Consider the following 15,394-nt stretch of genomic DNA (forward strand, 5'->3'; position numbering starts at 1 on the left):
TGCAGCCAATCACTGAATATGTGAAAGGGGCGTGGTCAAGCTAAAACGGGTTGAATCATCATCACTTACACTTTAGCTCCCCCCTCTGGTGTAACATGGAAACATCCAAATATTTGTCTGTCAAGTAGATAAACTGCTTCCAATTAAAGTAATGAGTATAATCTAATTAAACACTTCCAAGCTGTTGCTTAAGTCGTACAAACTGTAATTCCCATATAACATGAATGCTGCCTTGGTTAGGCTAGGCTAGGCTAAGCTAATACTTTCAAGTGTGCTAAACTCGGGCTTGTATAGCACTTCACCACATAACGTATTAGCCTGAAAAGCTAAATAACCACTCATTGCTCCCTGGTCAGGCTATCCGACTAGCCCAAGCTAACACAGACCTCTCAGGCTGAACCAGGCTAGTTAGCCTCCTGGGCTAACAGCGGCTAAAAGAGAGGAGCTACAACTCAAGACCATTTAAATACAAACATCCATCCTGCCCAGGAAAAACAAACCAACGTACTTCATCTTTAAGTAAAAAACAGCTTCAACAGGAGACTTCTGCTAACAGCAGCTAGCCCCGGGAGCTAACACTTCAGCTTTAAGGCACCTCGTTATAAACGACTGATCAAGACCAGAATATTAGCAATCAATAAAATCAATAAAAACTAAATCATAATGTAATAAACTTCCATCCTGTTTGACAGCCTGACGAACGGCAAGAAAAACAAAAACTAAATAAAATAATCCACTTTTCCTAAAACAGTGTTGCCATGGCAACAGCTAACCCATGGTAACATAAAGGCTAGGAGCAAGCTACACACACACACACACACAAACTCACACACACAGCAGGATTGAAGATACAGGATGTGTGTGATGTTAGTTGGTGTGTGACGGGCTGACTCAGTATTGTAAAGGTGCTGAAACTGACACACACACACACACACACACACACACACACACACACAGCCTATTCTCTACAGCATCAGGACCGCCCTGTGTCCTGCAGCCAATCAGAGACCTTCCTGGTGTCAGAGGTCAGATGGGGGTCTCCTTGTTGTTGTTTTTGAGGTCCGGTGCACTGAACTGCCGTCTCATCCGGGGCGGGGTGGTGAAGCCCCACCCCCCCTGAGGTGGCCCCGCCCCCAGCAGCATGTCAGCAGGAGGGGGCGGGGGCCCGGGGCGTGGCAGGCTGTGGTAGTTGGGGTGAGGTCCTGGCTGGAATGGTGCATTGTGGGGGTTGTAGTAGGGATGGTGATGGTACTGATGGTGCTGGTGTTGATTATAATGGAAGCCTCCATCTCTGTCCCTTCCTCCTCCTCCTCCTCCTCCTCCTCCTCCTCCTCCTCTCCACCCTCCTCTCTCCCCTCCTCTCTCCCCTCCTCTCTCCCCTCCTGGCCCGGGTGACACCCCCCTCCTCTGTCTTGGTCGCCCCTGGTGACCATCGCCGCCATGATGCTGGTTGTTGTCATAGTTACTGTTGCCATGGGTGGAGCTGTCCAGAGAGTTGCGGCGGTAGCGGCGCTGGTGGTTTTGGTTGTTGCCCTGGTGGTAGTAGAAGCCGCCCTGGTTACCCTGGTTGCCTTGGTTACGCTGTTGCCAGGCGCGATGAGGGCTGGGGGTGCGCATGCGTGGGGGCGGAGCCAGGAAGGGGAGGGGCAAGAGAGCAGCAGACTGACCCTGAGGAGGAGGAGGTGAGGGAGAACCTTTACCCTCCACTCCTCCTCCTCCTCCTCCTCCTCCCTCCTCCTCCTGCTGCTCTCCTTCATCTCCTCCTCCCTCCCCCAGACCCAGAGCATGCAGGGCGGCGCTGGCTGGTCCCCATGACATCCGGTGAGCGGGGTTACTCTTGAAGGGGAACTTGAGCTTGCACTCCTGGGGAGGGATGAAGCGGCCGGTCCCAGGAAGATGAACAGGGACAATGGGGGAGTTCTGACCTGCAGGAGGGGGGAGACACAGGACATCAGTCAGGCGTCCTCTGTGAGGTCGACGTAAGCCCCTTATTTCTGATAAAACATTGTATCTGTGGACGTTCCGTGTTCTGACATCTGGACCCACTGACCTGGGTTTTGGTTTTGTCCTCGTAGTTTCTTGGTGATGTTTTGCTGCTGCAGGTTCAGGATTCGCTGCTGTTCCTGTTTCAGCCAGCGGAGGCGTCCTCTCCTGAACGCCGGGTCCTCGTCCATCAGCTGCTTAACTCTGACCTCCGGCTTGTGGGGGGTGTCGCCGGCCTCGCCCCCGTCTCTCTGAGGTGACTCGCCCTCATCGCCATTCACATCATCGTCCTGGAAACAAGAGGATTAAACAGAGGGTGCAGAGAGCGGTTAGTGGGAGACTGATGATCAGCTGACGGAGCAGGACATGTGAACGTACCTGAACAGGTATGATGCTCTCCATCTTGATCATTCTGTCTCTCAGAGCTTTGATCTCCTCGTCCTTCATGTTGTTCTGCAACTTCACCTCCTGGAAGACATTTATTTTATCTAGAGTCACCAAGTCTCTGTGGTTCAGACCTTCATGGTCCCCTCAGGATGAACTGTAGTAAACATGTTCATGTGTTCAACACTTTGGTTTATGACCAAATACCTGCAGAACTGATGACATTCATCAGCCTCAGCTGGACTCTGTGTTTACTGCTAACTAGTTAATGTTAGCATGCTAAACTAACATGGTAAACATTATACCTGCTAAACAGCATGTTAGCATTGTCATTCTGAGCATGTTAGCGTCTGATGTTAGCATTTAGCTCAAAGCATTCTGTCTAAGTACGGCCTCACAGAGCTGCTAGCATGGCTGCAGACTCTGCATCACCGCATCCTTTTCTATGACTACACGCTGTCGTCCGCTTATTTCTGTAAACAGATAAAAATAGTTTGATGTGTTCATGTGATGAAGGTCACAGCCTCCTCATCGCTCCACACAGATCTGATGTTTCTTGAACAACATCAACCAGAGAACTCACCTCCAAAATATCAGTCAGTTTATCGATGTGGGCCTTCAGGTCATATACGTTTTTTTTTTCTCCGCCTTCCCCCGTCTCTCCCCCTCCTCCTCCTCCTCCTCCTCCTCCCCCTCCTCCCTCCTCCGTGGGGGGGCTCCTCTCCTCTCCGATGCCCACGGTGTCGCAGACGTCCTGGGCCACGGCCCTCCAGCTCTCCCTCTCATTGGGGTCTTTCTTGGCGTACATGCGGCAGAGTTCCTTCATCTTGACGATGGACAGCGCTTCGATCTCCTGGCGGGAGTGACGGAAGTCTCCCAGAGCCACCTGAGGGGGGCGCCACACACAGAGGAACACATTTAAAAACTGTAAAAATACAAATTCTGCTGGTTTTACTGGGGAAATCATGTCACGTGTTTTAACATCTGAAGGAAAAAGGAAAGAAAAGGTTCAAAAGATCAGTTCCTCTTTTAACCACTAGATGCTCCTGAGAACGAACTGATTATACTGAAGGAACTTTTGCTTTCCTCACTGGTTGTTACTGCTGTCTTTAACCTGAAACAACATCCCCTCCTTTGTGCACACGATGACAGCCTTCATCTTGAACTCTTTGGAGTTTACTATCAAGAAGTCAGAATTTGTCCAACTGATACTGAACCAAATTCACAAACCTGGCAACATATGATCTTGTACATGTTTATTAAGTTTGCACATATTTTAAATGATGTATAGTTTGTCAAGATTGAGTGCAAAACACCCCTCCACTTGTTCAGGGGTTTCAAACATTAGTTAGTTCAACATTTTGGAAAATACACTAATTTGCTTGTTTGTTTACTGAGAAATTAAAAAAAAATCACAGTCATTTTAACGTTTAATGTTTCTGTGCAGAGAGAAACAAACATCTTGATAATCAGAGCGCTTCAGAGGGGTTGGTAGGTGTGGTTTTGAGCTGTGGACAGAGCCAGGCTAGCTGTTTCCCCTTGTTTCCAGTCTTTATGCTAAGCTAGGCTAACCACGTCCTGACAGCTCTGTAGTGAACACAGAGACATGAGATCCATCTGAACACCTCGCTCTCGGTCTCCAACATGTCAAACTACTGAGCGTGTGTGTGTGTGTCTGTGTGTGTTGACCTCGTAGCAGATCTCTTTGACGGCCTGCATGCGGAGGTCTTCCATGGTGACCCGTTTGGGGTCTTTGCTGATCCTCCTCCTCTGTGGGATCTGATAGACTCTGAGAGGCTCCCTCCTCTTCCCACTGCTGGGCAGACCACAGCGCTTCACTATAGACTGCACCTGGAGACAGTTGAGGCAGACAGACAGGTGAGGCAGACAGACAGACTGTCAGACACACAGACAGAGAGACAGGCAGACAGACAGGTGTGTGTACCTTGTTGGCAGGTAGTTTCTCTCTCAGGGAGGAGATCAGCCTCCAGCTCTCCTCACAGGAGCGTTTGTCTGAGTCGTCACCACTGTCACTGTCTGCATACTGAACACACACACACACACACACACACACACACACACACACTAATGGTTATTAATTAATCGTTAGCTACCAGATGAGCTGCCATACATCACAGGAATAGAAACCCACCAGTCTGTGTTGCTCCAGCAGCAGGTCAGCCTCCTCCTTCTCTTTACGGTACTGTATCTCCATGTCCTGCAGTCTGTAACACACAACGACCCATCGATCAATTAACCTACACATCGATCCACCGATCAGTCCATGTGTCTTTTATCAGGAGTGTTTCCTTCTCTCCTTTGTTAGTTTCTGTCTTGATTCATTTCAGTTCAGTGTTAGATGATGCCGTCTACCTCTTCTCCATCTCCAGTTTGATGTCGATGCCTTGTTTCTCCAGCAGCTCCCTCTGAGCGTAGTTCCAGTCCTCCGGCTCCCCCTGCTGTTCGGCCGTGACGCTGCGCTCTCTCTCCAGCCTCGCCTGCTCCGGGTGGTTAAACCGAAACACGTGGTTCTTCCCCATCACGATGCGGTTACCTAGCAACGGAGACAGGCCGAAAGTAAGTTAAGATTTATCTATAATTCACTTTTGCTTCAGAGCGCTTCATAATAAAAGCATTTCGCACCAAATATCAAACAGGCCGAGTAGTGACGAACAGAGAAACATACAGTGGACATTATGGACAACAATGTGTGTGTTGACTCTCAGCTCTCAGCCTCTGAACTCTACAGACGCCGTTAGAGAGCAGCGGCTGAACACGGTGGAGCTTTAAAGACCTGCAGGTCTCCTGGTAACAGCACCTTGTTTGAGGACGACAGCTTCGGTGATCTGCTTCCCGTTCACGTACGTCTCTGCTCCGACCAACGGCTCCAGAGTGACGACCACTGCAACAAACACAAGCCAGCTGTTTGACATCTGTTCACTTCACGGAGTACTACAGATGGATTTACGGGGGGGCCGGGGGGGGCACAGGAAACATGGGTGTGAATATGAAGGTGACGTCATCATGGTAACTAGTAGCACTGACTGTTAAACGATACCTGACAGATTTCCTGGCAGCTTTTACAGAGAGAGAAAAAGAAAGAGAGTCATTCAGTGAACACACACACACTCAACCTTGTACTTCTACACTTGTGAGGACCTTCATTGACATAATGCATTCCCTAACCGTAAACCTAACTCTTACCCGAACCCTCAAACAGCCCTTTGAAGGTCTGTCCTGAAGTGAGGACCAGCCAAAATGTCCTCACCCCCAAGGTTTAAAACTCAAATTGGCTCTCACAAAGATAGCAGTACAAGTACACACAAACACAGCTGCTGTGTGTTCATGGTCTCCCCCTTTCTGCAGCGTCCCTGATTTTACTCTGTTGAATGCTCCTCATGTGAACATCACAGAATCACAGCTGAAGAAGGCCAAAAAAATGAAATCTTTGACTAAAATATGAATTATAAAACCTTTTTTTGTTTTTTACAGTTCTTGGCTCCCACACTTGTGTTGATTATTAAAATTATAGGTAGATATGTAACAGAACTAAGGTTTTACGGTGCACTTAGTAAGACGTCCTTTTGTGAGCCAAACCTCTCTAAAATGGCTAAAATGTGCTTTTTAATATTTCAAGAAAAAATGTTAAAATTCTTTTAACAGATGATAAAATAATAATAAAATAATCTCTTGGAGCCAATGACAAACTTTATTAACAAGCACTCAACCACACAATGAGGGAATTTCTCTTTAAATTAGAAAGTGTCTCCAAACAACAGCATTGTTCATTTGTAGCAGACGACAATTATAGATTTCATCATCATTACTGGCTGAAGGTCAGTCCTCTGCCGGCCAGACTCTGTACACGTTCGGCCCGATTTTAACCCCCAATTCATCGCCTCCGTAAACAAGTGAACTTTGATTGATTGAGCTGCTGCAGGCGGACGTTCCTCTGAAAGCTCATCTGCTGTGTATGTAAGCATGTGGCAAACAACAAACACACCACAGGTAAAAGGAAAAGGGAAGATACAGCAGCTGAAAACAGGATAAAGTACAGACGTGACCAAAAACAACAAAAACGTCATTTCTAAGAGCGTCTTCAGTTATTTTTCACTTTTGTGAAACTCTTCTTCAGCTTAAGAAGGTTCATAAGATGGACTTTAAGATCATCTTAGTCTTAAGATGCTTTTGGGACACGAGGCCTCTCAGACGTGTTCAGTCTGACCACTGGAGGGCGATCTGACAGCAGCAGGACTGAGACTACTACAGCCGTCTGACCGTCTGCCTGATTTAAATCAAAGGAATGAAAAGGACACACTAACTCCAGTGGATCACTTTCAGCATGACACTGACTTTATAAGCCAATCAGGTGTCAGCTCAGCAACACTTTGTTATCTCGTTGGTCGTGAGACAGAACGTTTAATTTAGTACCAAGTTAATCTTTCCAGTTTTGTTTTGTTGTGACATATCAAAGAATAAGAGACAGACAGGTAGGTGTCTCACCTTCTCCCTGGTCGTTGGTCTCACTGACAAACACACAGTGAATCTCCTTTATGAAGTGACCCGACAGCTTGATGTCCACATCCTGCTGTCCGACCCTGAAACAGACAGAGAGGAGCGTCGGGACTCATGCTGGCATTAAACTCCAGCTGCAAAGATGAATCCGTCCAATCAATAGTGCGAATAACTGTTGGCTGCTCGGTGTTCTGACCTGGTGAATCCCTCCTTGATGTAGTACAGGAGGCACTCTGACATCAGAGGGTCTTCGTTCAGGTTGACCAGGTGAGGCGTCTGGAAGACATTTCAACAGCTCAGCGTCTACAGGACTCTGTCGTGTTCCTCGACACTCGATGGGTGATGAAAATACAGTCAGGCCACATGTTACAGCAGAGATCCGCCACCAGGGGCTGACTCTGGATCAGGTGGGATTAACACTTCAAAACAACACGAGGAGCGTCGAGAGAGACGTCACAGAGACGTTGAAGCGTCCTGGCTGTACATGACCGCATCACGTCAACCACACGTCATGTGCTGCAGCTACTGACACCACCATCAGAGTCAGAGCACAGAACACCACGGTGGTTTCCAGGGAACCATGAAGCAGATTCCACCGGGCTGCAGCAGCTGTGGTCTGGTTAGGGACTGAGACACGCTGTTCTCCGTGATGGCCGACTGTGGCTTCTACAGTCACACAGGGACCAGGATCTGTGAGAAATGCATCTGTTTCTGGGTTTAGATTTGTCCAGGCGGTCCGGCCGAAGAGACAGGATGAAGCTCAGTAACAGTCCAGCTACAGGAACCAGAACAGCTCAGAGCTTAAACTGAGACCTGACAGACCAAAACCTCTGTGACGCAAATAAATTTAACTTTTCTGATTCAGGAAACGAGTCGTTTCTCTGCCAAACTTTAGGAGAGTCCGAAGAACAGAATGAAAAGCTGCGTGAATGACAACACAAGATGTTTGAGATGTAAACTCACTCCTTTAGGAGAGAAGACGCCCAGCGTTCCTCCATCTTCTTTAATGGACACGCCCATCTCTGCCAGCAGGGACTCTCTGGGCGAGAGACACAGACACAAACAGAGAGAGAGACGTTTCATTCATCGTGACCAGCTCTTGTTGTCTTTTTGTGTTTGTAGTGTTAAGCATGTCATTTACATACTACGTTCTGATTGGTCAGTCATGTCCTCCTGTCTCTGTTCTGTATTCCCATTTAAATGTTTCAATACTATACCCATAAGCCTCGGCTGCCGTTGCCATGGAGAAGAAGCTGTCAGAGGAAATGCCGATGTGCACCAACTGTGAGTCAGCTAACATGATCTATTTTACTGCCAGAACCAGAGGCGCCTAAAATATCTCCTCCTCCCACTTCACAGCTCCACTAACGTCGGCGACAGCTGCTACATTAGCTGCTGGGCAGCTAACTCTCGCTAACTCTAGCTGACTCTAGCTGACTCTCGCTAACTCTCGCCGACTCTAGCTGACTCTAGCTGACTCTAGCTGACTCTCGCTAACTCTCGCTAACTCTCGCTAACTCTCGCTGACTCTCGCTGACTCTCGCTGACTCTAGCTGACTCTCGCTGACTCTCGCTGACTCTCGCTAACTCTAGCTGACTCTAGCTGACTCTCGCTAAGTCTCGCTGACTCTCGCCGACTCTAGCCGACTCTCGCTGACTCTAGCTGACTCTAGCTGACTCTCGCTGACTCTCGCTGACTCTCGCTAACTCTCGCTGACTCTCGCTAACTCTCGCCGACTCTAGCTGACTCTCGCTGACTCTAGCTGACTCTAGCTGACTCTCGCTAACTCTCGCTAACTCTCGCTGACTCTCGCTAACTCTCGCTGACTCTCGCTGACTCTAGCTGACTCTCGCTAAGTCTCGCTAACTCTCGCCGACTCTAGCTGACTCTCGCTGACTCTAGCTGACTCTAGCTGACTCTCGCTAACTCTCGCTAACTCTCGCTGACTCTCGCTAACTCTCGCTGACTCTCGCTGACTCTCGCTAACTCTAGCTGACTCTAGCTGACTCTCGCTAAGTCTCGCTAACTCTCGCCGACTCTAGCTGACTCTCGCTGACTCTAGCTGACTCTAGCTGACTCTCGCTAACTCTCGCTAACTCTCGCTGACTCTCGCTAACTCTCGCTGACTCTCGCTGACTCTCGCTGACTCTAGCTGACTCTCGCTAAGTCTCGCTAACTCTCGCCGACTCTAGCTGACTCTCGCCGACTCTAGCTGACTCTCGCTAACTCTAGCTGACTCTAGCTGACTCTCACTGACTCTCGCTGACTCTAGCTGACTCTAGCTGACTCTCGCTAAGTCTCGCTAACTCTCGCCGACTCTAGCTGACTCTCGCTGACTCTAGCTGACTCTCGCTGACTCTAGCTGACTCTAGCTGACTCTCACTAACTCTCGCTAAGTCTCGCTAAGTCTAGCTGACTCTCGCTAACTCTCGCTGACTCTCGCTGACTCTCGCTAACTCTCGCTAAGTCTCGCTAACTCTCGCTAACTCTAGCTGACTCTCACTAACTCTCGCTAAGTCTCGCTAACTCTCGCCGACTCTAGCTGACTCTCGCTAACTCTAGCTGACTCTAGCTGACTCTCACTGACTCTCGCTGACTCTAGCTGACTCTAGCTGACTCTCGCTAAGTCTCGCTAACTCTCGCCGACTCTAGCTGACTCTCGCCGACTCTAGCTGACTCTCGCTAACTCTAGCTGACTCTAGCTGACTCTCACTGACTCTCGCTGACTCTAGCTGACTCTAGCTGACTCTCGCTAAGTCTCGCCGACTCTAGCTGACTCTAGCTGACTCTCGCTGACTCTCGCTGACTCTAGCTGACTCTAGCTGACTCTCACTAACTCTCGCTAAGTCTCGCTAAGTCTAGCTGACTCTCGCTAACTCTCGCTGACTCTCGCTGACTCTCACTAACTCTCGCTAAGTCTCGCTAACTCTCGCTGACTCTCGCTAACTCTCGCTGACTCTCGCTGACTCTCGCTAACTCTCGCTGACTCTCGCTGACTCTCGCTAACTCTCGCTAACTCTCACTGACTCTCGCTGACTCTCGCTGACTCTCGCTAACTCTCGCTAACTCTTGCTAACTCTCGCTAAGTCTCGCTAACTCTAGCTAGCAGTCTGTCAAACTCAAACATCAGGAGCAGATGAATCAGTGTGCAGACGTTCCTGCTCCATCTGTGTGAAGCTGATTATTAAACTGGACGTTGCGCTCTGCTTGGTTGAAGCTTCTCGCACCGACAGTCTGCAGCCGAGTGGGATAACCTGTTTTATTTGAATATGCATAACCATGACAGCCTTGCAGCTGGTGCAGGTCTGCAATACAAATACAACAACTGCAACAAGAGACACAAAACAGAGGCACTAACACTTCGACTTTAAAGACAGAAGACTACAGCAACAACTTCAGCACAGTTACACCTGCAAGTAGACGTGAAACAATCCACTAAAATAGAACTCAAACTAAAATCACAGTAAAGGCACTTAAGACTAAAAGTAAACTAGACTTAACTAGATGTTACCTCTCCAGACGAATAGATTCTGTCTTTCTCAGTTTCTCTTCCCACGTCTCGTTCAGCTCTGCGATGATCTTCTCCGTCTCCTGCGACACAAACAGAGACCACATCAGTGTAACAGCCCGTTCAACGAGTCCACCATCAGCAGCATCAAACCGCCAGCCTACCATCAGCCTCTCAGCCGCTTCCTCTTTACTGATGGGCTCCGCAGCGTCCGCCTCCTCTCCTTCTTCTCCATCCTCCATCAGCCGGTCGGGGTCGGCAGGTACGTCGCCTGCGGACGCCGGCTCGGCACCTGCAGACGAGGAAAGACATTCAGAAGACGCAGGATGTGTCAAATGAAATGACTACAAAATAAAAGTATTGCATTCAAAATAAAGATATCAAGGAAAACGTATCATACGTTATGTGTTTATGTAAAATAACACACACACACACACACACACAGACAGTCACCTGGAGGGGCGGAGCCATTCTTAGGTGCCAGCCCATTGGCTGTGAGTGCAAGCTGCAGCGGGGAGGGGGACACACCTGCAACACCACTGGGGCCATTGTTGTTGACTTTAGAGAGACAGAGAGAGACAGAGACAGAGAGACAGACAGACAGAGAGACAGAGAGAGAGACAGAGAGACAGACAGAGAGACAGACAGAGAGACAGAGAGACAGACAGACAGAGAGAGACAGACAGACAGACAGAGTTGGAGTCTCTGTTATCCTGATTGTGTAAAGAACAGCTTGTAAATATCTGCACACACACACACACACACACACACACACACACACACACACACACACACACACACACACACACACACACACACACAGTCCTCTCATCATGCCATGTTTAAATAAACACACACCATCATTACCACCGTGTACTTCTGTATCCCAGTACAACACTAGTACTGTGTTGTGTAATATATTTATTGTATTATTCATAATGTGTACACCACCACAGAGTACAATATATAATGTGTGTATATCACAGTATTGTATCATGTGTATATACCACAACAGAGTATACAGTATGTATTCCTCATCATGTGTTTATACCTCTATATATTGTACAAGTTTAATGTGGAAGTTATCACCATTATAGTGTAAACAGGAGAACGTGTGTATACCAGTACAATGTATATATATTACCTTGTGTATAAACACTATACATAAGTATCAACCAGTATAACTAATGTATTGTAACGTGCATCTACCAGCGTTGTCCAGCAGCTCCTGCAGGCCCTGAGAGAACAGCAGGTTTCTCAGTCGCTCCACTTCGTCCTTCAGCTCTCTGATGAGTTTGGCGTTCGGGTCTTCATTGATCACAGCGTTACAGCGGATCTGCTTGGCACGGTCAGCATACCTGGAACCACAGCAGACTGAGTTAGCTTCGATTAACAGACTTCACTAATCTATACATGAAGAAAAGACAGAAGCCTGACTGACAGACGGCGGTGTCTGACCTCAGAGTGCTCAGTGTTTCTTCATAGTTGATGTCAGCAGGACTTAGAGCAGCAATCATGGCCGTCCGGGAGTTTCCTCCTGAAACACGTTAAAACTTTTATGTTATTTCCAACTCGTACTGTCAGCCCTCAACGTATTAGCCTTGGTTATAGATGAGTACTATAGTACAGTCTTGTGCTGCCAACCCTGCTACTACTAGCCCTGACAGTAACCCAGGTACTTGTAGCCTTTACTGCTACTTGTGCTAGTAGTGGCACTAGCCCTTGTACTGGGTTGAGTCCTGGTGCTGCTGTTGTTGGTACTACAATCTTTGATGCTACTACTCTTTGTAAAGCTGGCTTTAGTAATAGACCTGGTGCCAGTAATTTAAGTACTTGTACTGCTAGTCGTGAAGATAATAGTTTTAATATTACTCCTGGTACTTTTGTTTTCAACACAACCAATGTTTTGGTACTCTTACTGTAATACTACATAATACTTGTTGTACTTACCCAGGTTTTCCTTCAGTAGCCAGGTGAGAACAGAGTCTCTGTAGGGAATAAAATCACTTTTCCTCTTCTTATTGCTCTGCTGTAGAGGAGAGAAGAAGGGCCATTCTTCATTAGAACATGTGAAAGAGAATCATCTGCTTTTCAGTGTCACGTTTACTCACATCATTTTACCTGAATATCAAGTGTGTGTTGACCTACCATTTCGGCCAAAGCTGATATCACTTTTCCCAACGTGGTCAGAGATTTGTTGATGTTCGCTCCTTCCTGAGCACGAACATACAGTTAACATACAGTAAATATAAAGTACATGTACAGTACACCATCTGTTTGTGACAGTACATGAACATTAATGAGATTTTAGTTGCATGACCCTTGTGACCTCTGACCTTGAGTCGAGTGCCCTTTGCCCCCGAGGAGTCCGCTCGCTCGCTTCCAGCCAGGTCCACCAGACTGATCTTGCTGACCTGAACATACAGTTTCATCTTTACGTCCAGAACCAAAATCCTGATTATAGACGACAATTACAAAAGCGCGTGGTGGCACTGCGATATGAGGACACTGGGTCCTCACAAGGACAAAACACACACACACACACACCTTCTCAGTGTCCAGGCTGGTCATCTGGTCTCGTCTCTTTTGGGTGAAGACGATGGTGAAGACAGCATGTGACCTGGACGACGTCTCATTCATGTTTGTGGCCGCAACCGTCCTGTGATCAATAACCAGTAGGGCATAAATAATCAATGACTGACAACACAGACGGGTCTCTAGTTCACGTCAGTGGACACAGTTATTTAGACAACGTGAAGGTGAACAGTTCAGTTCCCTGAAAGAAGTTCACTTCATCTGCTTTTAGTAACTCCACGATACTGACTCAAGTGAAACTGAAGCCCAATGCAGTGATTAACATTCAGCTGACGTCTTATATCTTCATCAACTCCACAACTGTAACTTTTACAACTTCTCACAAAGAATCAAGCATGTTGAGACATTTGAACTAGTCAACAATAAGTGGTGTGAAGTTTCCCGCCTTTTCTAGCTTTGTTTAAAGTTCGAGCTGTGGAAACATCCCGATGCTGTCATGACATCTGTCCTCAGGAAGAAGACTGACCGAGCTTTGTTGCCGGCGTCCATCAGGTCCCGGATGTCTGTGAATCCGGTCACAGCCAGTTTGGACAGATCCTCCACGTAGGGACCCAGGATGGGATGCTCCCGGACCCGCAGAGTCCCCTGGGACTTTGGGTTCAACAGATCACGAACCCGCTCGCAGTAGATCTCCATGTAGGACACCTGGAGGCGGAGGAGACAGCGTTCAGCCGGTCGACACTCTCTGATCACACTCGGTTTGAATGAACGGATCAGAGGGAGCTTACCTCCACAGAGTAGGTCAGGTCAGGATCAGTGTTTTCTCCTGCTCTCTGAAACAAGTCCTCACACAGCTAACACAGAGAGACAGAGGATCATCATTCAGATTCAGTCCTGCTCCAACTACACATCAGGTCCACGTGGAGACGGAGACTGAATCTGTGACTAATCTGCATCGGCCGCTTGAGGTTTCCTCCTACATTCTTGCGGTGAGGGTTACAAGATGAAGGCTCAGGGATCTCCTCTACAGATGACACATCATTAAACGTTCGTCCTGGACCCGTTTCAGATTGTTGTTATAATAATGCAACACGAGATAGTTCCACAATGAAACAAGCGTTTATCTTCAGCGTGTTTTGATCCTCGACAGTTTATGTAAGTCAGGACTGGCTGATTGCTGTCTTGTATTTACCTTTATTACTGTCAAAGGAATCTATTTATGTCCATTGTTGTTACAGTGGTTTTAAGTGCTACGCTGGACTATAAAACCAGTTCCCACATCAATCTGTCCAACTTTAGTTAGAGTGTGTACCTGTGGTATGATCCCTTCCTGTCCAGGCTCCTGTTTGCCCATCATGGTGTAGCTCTTCCCTGCACCCGTCTGTCCGTATGCAAAAATACACACATTGTATCCTGGAAAACAACAATAATAATCATAATAATAACGTAATTTATTGTTTTTAATCATTTTCAAAATGAGAAAACATGGAAACGAATTGATCCTTAACAATCCACCAACCACCGCTGCGAGGAGCAGCTGGCTTCACACTGTTTTACCTTCGAAGGCGTGCAGCAGCATCTCCTCGCCGATGTCCTTATACACCTGCCGCTGACACGCAAAGCTGGGGTCATCGGCCTGCAGAAACACAACACACACCCCTTCGGTTATTACAGTCCCTGGGTTACCACATGAATGTTTTTCCTGTGTGTGTGTGTGTGTGTGATCACCGTTGTGTGTGACCAGTAGGAGTAGTCGAAGGTGAAGTTCTTGGCTCCATCTTTGGGCTGTTTGGGGTTGGAGATACCTGGAATGAAATGAATTAACAAACACCTTGTAGTTTGTATGATACATGACGTGGTCTACGTCTGTAGACGCCTGTTAGTTTCAGATGTGGTGGAAACCAGAAGAGTGGGGGCTGTTAAAGCCGCATCTCAGGGTGCGTTAACTACTACTATCTGAGCAGACGGACGCACGGCTGCTAAAAACAGCCGCGCTGCAACAAAGTCTATAAATAAACTGAGAGGTTCAGAGGTCACATGACGGGCAGAGGCATTCTGGGATTGCTGAGGCCTGTTTCAACACATGCAAACCTCTGAACCAATGAGACTGAGCCTGTTAGCACTCTTCATTCAAAGCAACGCAGGGAAGCACAACTGGAATCATGAAGCGATGCATTCTAAAACCAGTTTACATTGTGTTACAAGCCTGTGTGTGTGTGTGTGTGTGTGTGTGTGTGTGTGTGTGTCTTACAGGTGGTGTTTCCCTGCATCTGGATCACACACTTGGCGTTGCGTCCCGTCTCTCGGGAGTTGAACGGGCGGACTCTCACCGCAACCTTCACTGATGCACCCGCCATCACTCAGCTCCGCCCACCCCACCTGAGGGCAGCCAATCAGAGAGGACGGTCAGACACAGAAAAAAACAAATACATTCAGTATTAAAGGGGCACCTCACTGATGAGTTACAG

The 15,394-nt window shown here is 47.8% G+C and overlaps 1 protein-coding gene across 1 annotated transcript in view; it reads right to left on the bottom strand.

Annotated features, from left to right (window-relative positions):
• Positions 1–743: 743 nt before the first annotated feature.
• Positions 744–15,394, bottom strand: part of kif1ca (kinesin family member 1C, a) — a 23,887-nt gene continuing 9,236 nt past the window's right edge. Inside the window, exons 2-28 of the mRNA XM_070929427.1 lie at positions 15,178–15,305; positions 14,655–14,731; positions 14,484–14,562; positions 14,239–14,339; positions 13,715–13,780; positions 13,453–13,631; positions 12,939–13,050; positions 12,728–12,805; positions 12,540–12,605; positions 12,342–12,420; positions 11,850–11,928; positions 11,601–11,749; positions 10,845–10,949; positions 10,556–10,683; positions 10,395–10,474; positions 7,846–7,921; positions 7,079–7,158; positions 6,871–6,965; positions 5,186–5,269; positions 4,741–4,921; positions 4,520–4,592; positions 4,313–4,411; positions 4,057–4,218; positions 2,951–3,253; positions 2,362–2,451; positions 2,051–2,273; positions 744–1,925 (exon numbers count right to left, since the gene is read on the bottom strand). Of these exons, the coding sequence (XP_070785528.1) occupies positions 1,027–1,925; positions 2,051–2,273; positions 2,362–2,451; positions 2,951–3,253; positions 4,057–4,218; positions 4,313–4,411; positions 4,520–4,592; positions 4,741–4,921; positions 5,186–5,269; positions 6,871–6,965; positions 7,079–7,158; positions 7,846–7,921; positions 10,395–10,474; positions 10,556–10,683; positions 10,845–10,949; positions 11,601–11,749; positions 11,850–11,928; positions 12,342–12,420; positions 12,540–12,605; positions 12,728–12,805; positions 12,939–13,050; positions 13,453–13,631; positions 13,715–13,780; positions 14,239–14,339; positions 14,484–14,562; positions 14,655–14,731; positions 15,178–15,283 (3,849 nt within the window). The 5' untranslated portion in view covers positions 15,284–15,305 and the 3' untranslated portion in view covers positions 744–1,026. The remainder of the gene's footprint in view (positions 1,926–2,050; positions 2,274–2,361; positions 2,452–2,950; positions 3,254–4,056; positions 4,219–4,312; positions 4,412–4,519; positions 4,593–4,740; positions 4,922–5,185; positions 5,270–6,870; positions 6,966–7,078; positions 7,159–7,845; positions 7,922–10,394; positions 10,475–10,555; positions 10,684–10,844; positions 10,950–11,600; positions 11,750–11,849; positions 11,929–12,341; positions 12,421–12,539; positions 12,606–12,727; positions 12,806–12,938; positions 13,051–13,452; positions 13,632–13,714; positions 13,781–14,238; positions 14,340–14,483; positions 14,563–14,654; positions 14,732–15,177; positions 15,306–15,394) is intronic.

The sequence above is a fragment of the Enoplosus armatus genome, chromosome 23 (assembly GCF_043641665.1).
Source record: "Enoplosus armatus isolate fEnoArm2 chromosome 23, fEnoArm2.hap1, whole genome shotgun sequence".
Lineage (NCBI taxonomy): Eukaryota > Metazoa > Chordata > Actinopteri > Centrarchiformes > Enoplosidae > Enoplosus > Enoplosus armatus.